Raw genomic sequence first — 2,611 nt, forward strand, 5'->3', positions numbered from 1 at the left:
GGAAGGGGAGAGCGACGCGTGTTGGCGGGGCTGGGCGGATAGTGCCAGGCGGGGAAGAGGGGGGCTCCTGAGGCGAGGGGCTTTCGCCACGGCTCACGGGCTCCGTTCATGGGTGGCTCCTCCCTCCGTGCAGGCTGCCGCTTGCGGGTCTCGTCCTGGCGCCGAAAGGAAACGCCAAAAATCAGCCTTGCCCCGAGCTGAGCTGCTTGCTTCTCCCGACGCTTGGGAAGGAAGGGGACTACGGAGGGGCCGTCCTTGCATTTCATGTTTCGTCAGCCCGACAGCATTTTGGCTTTGCTTCCATCTTGCTCCTACCTGCTCCTGGACAGTGACGGGGAGGAGAGAAGGCACCGTCCCACCATGTCTCGTTACAGCCTCCATAATCTCCTGGACTGGATGTATGGGGGTGTGGACCCCAGCTTTGCTGGCAACGGAGGGCCAGAATGCGCGGCCTTTCTCTCCGGGCAGCAGCGCTTTCTGGAGAGTTTGGTCTTCCTCAGTGTGGGCGTCGTGGAGATCCTTCTGTCCCTGGGGAAGCTCAGGCAGCTGCATTTCAGGGAGCTGGAGGGTCATCTGCTGCAGCAGCCCCAGGCTAAGCAGGAGAGCTTGGGCAAGAACGTGCTGCTGGTGGTGCTGTGTCTTATCTTTGGGCTGGAGGTGGGGTTCAAGTTCGCCACCAGGACCGTCATTTACCTCCTGAATCCCTGCCATGTGGTCACTATGATGCAGGTAAGGCTTGTGTACAGTCACCAGGAAGTTTGCTTTGGTTTTATACGTGCAAAGCGGTATTTTCCCCATGGTCGGTTTGTGGACCAAAAGTGCATAGCAAAAGTACAAATGCCAAGAATTGGTATAAACATTTTAAAACTGACTTGGCTTTTAATCAGCCGAATTGAAATCTATGAAAAAAACCCAAGTCAAATGAAAAGGTAAATTGTAGCTATGACTAATGTCCAAATCTCTGGCTGAAAATGCAAACTAAGGCTGTTTCACCACTTGCTTTCACCTAATTCTTGTTTCAAGAATAGAAAACGCTGTTTCCACTGACAGCAGTGGTGGAATTTGCACCAAATTTAATGAAAACAAGATTATTGCTAAAGCGGCTATGTAATTTACATGCAACTTCTTCAAGCAAGTGACTTTTAGGGGTGTGAATGTATTTTGTGAAGGTGTCGAGGAAACAAATTGCTCTTTATTTTGTGCAGACAATGTTCATTTACCTTTCTAATTTTAGAAGCTGAACAGTAATGAAACAAGTGCTACCCGTGTCTCACACATGGGGTGAAGAACCGATCTGGCTTAATACCTGTGGAAAAACTATGTGCTTTCATGACTTGAGGCTTGGTTGTTGATGCGTGATAATGTGGAATTTGTGTAGCTTCCAAAATAACGGAAACATTCACAAACACTTACTGAACTGCATATCTAAAGCTTACAAGCTGTATTTGTCAATAGTCCTCTGCGTGTACTTAACTGTCAGTTTCACTGAGCTTGGTAAGGAGTGTGGGAGATGTAAAAAATTGTTATTATTTTGTTTAATTTTGCTAATATTGTACGCTCAACACCGGACAACTTATAAAATTTAAGCTCAGGAATTAATCGAAGAATGTCAAAAAAGCTTTCGTAAAAGCTGCCATGATGACAACATTGTCAAAGTTCAGTAACATGAAAATGAGACCAATGCCATTCTTAGTCTCCCTTTGCTGAATGCTAAGAGATCGGGGCTGTATCAGATCAAGCCAGTTGTTAGTTTCACTCCTGGAGAGCATTTGCTAAGAGGAATGGAAACATCTTTTCTACTTGTACCAGAGGTTTGAGGGAGATGGGTATTACTTCAAGAGAGGGAAAACAAGCTCTTACAGCAATATTCAAAACCTTTACAGCAATTAACTTACAGTTCCAGGACTTAATTAGTAGGTTACGTAAATTCCTAAAGCAGTGATGCAATGTTAGCTCAGTATTTTACACCATAGGACACTTGCTTCCCATGAAGTGGTAACAATTGCTGTGCAATCAATTAGTCAGTATTGGTAATGAAGGGGAAAGTAGAAGGTGTGCAAGAGCTGTAGAAATAATTACAGTAATATAGCCACATTCCATTTCTTGGCAATATTCAATGTTTACTGGAAGTTTTCCTATTAATTCTCTGGAAGAAGGTGAGGATGTGTTACCATTATGATTTGAAAGTTTAGTTGTCTTGAAATGGTATTATAATACGATGTTATGATAAGTATTCGGCAAAAGCCAATGCTTATACATAAATGGGGGAGCTAGTATTGTTTACCTCATTCATGAATGCTCTCCCCCAGGAAGACAGAGGCTTAACCTCTGTAGTCAGGCATGGGCAGTTCTTAATCTCTTTTTGACCAATTGTGAAGCTTTTTTTATAATCCTATGCTAATTACTCATTAGAAATGGTGCTCCAGCATTTGTGAAATTGAGGAGATGGGTATGTCAGCAAAATTCAGAAGTCATGCCTCTTCATCCTCAAACAGATGTATTGGAAATAGGCCTGGACTTGCTGTAGAGAATGAAAGTAGCTGTAAACCCAACAGCTTTCAGCAGAGAAAACAGGTTAGATACAAAGAAAGTCAATACAGGAAAGTAATAC

At 44.1% G+C, this 2,611-nt stretch overlaps 1 protein-coding gene across 1 annotated transcript in view; it reads left to right on the plus strand.

The window, feature by feature from the left end:
- The first annotated feature begins 218 nt into the window (after positions 1-218).
- The window catches only part of TMEM164 (transmembrane protein 164), a 45,043-nt gene continuing 42,650 nt past the window's right edge, over positions 219-2,611 (plus strand). The window contains exon 1 of the mRNA XM_009327831.1: positions 219-729. Coding sequence (XP_009326106.1) covers positions 265-729 — 465 coding nt within the window. The 5' untranslated portion in view covers positions 219-264. The remainder of the gene's footprint in view (positions 730-2,611) is intronic.

This window comes from Pygoscelis adeliae, unplaced genomic scaffold (genome assembly GCF_000699105.1).
Source record: "Pygoscelis adeliae isolate BGI_AS28 unplaced genomic scaffold, ASM69910v1 Scaffold14, whole genome shotgun sequence".
NCBI classification, from domain to species: domain Eukaryota; kingdom Metazoa; phylum Chordata; class Aves; order Sphenisciformes; family Spheniscidae; genus Pygoscelis; species Pygoscelis adeliae.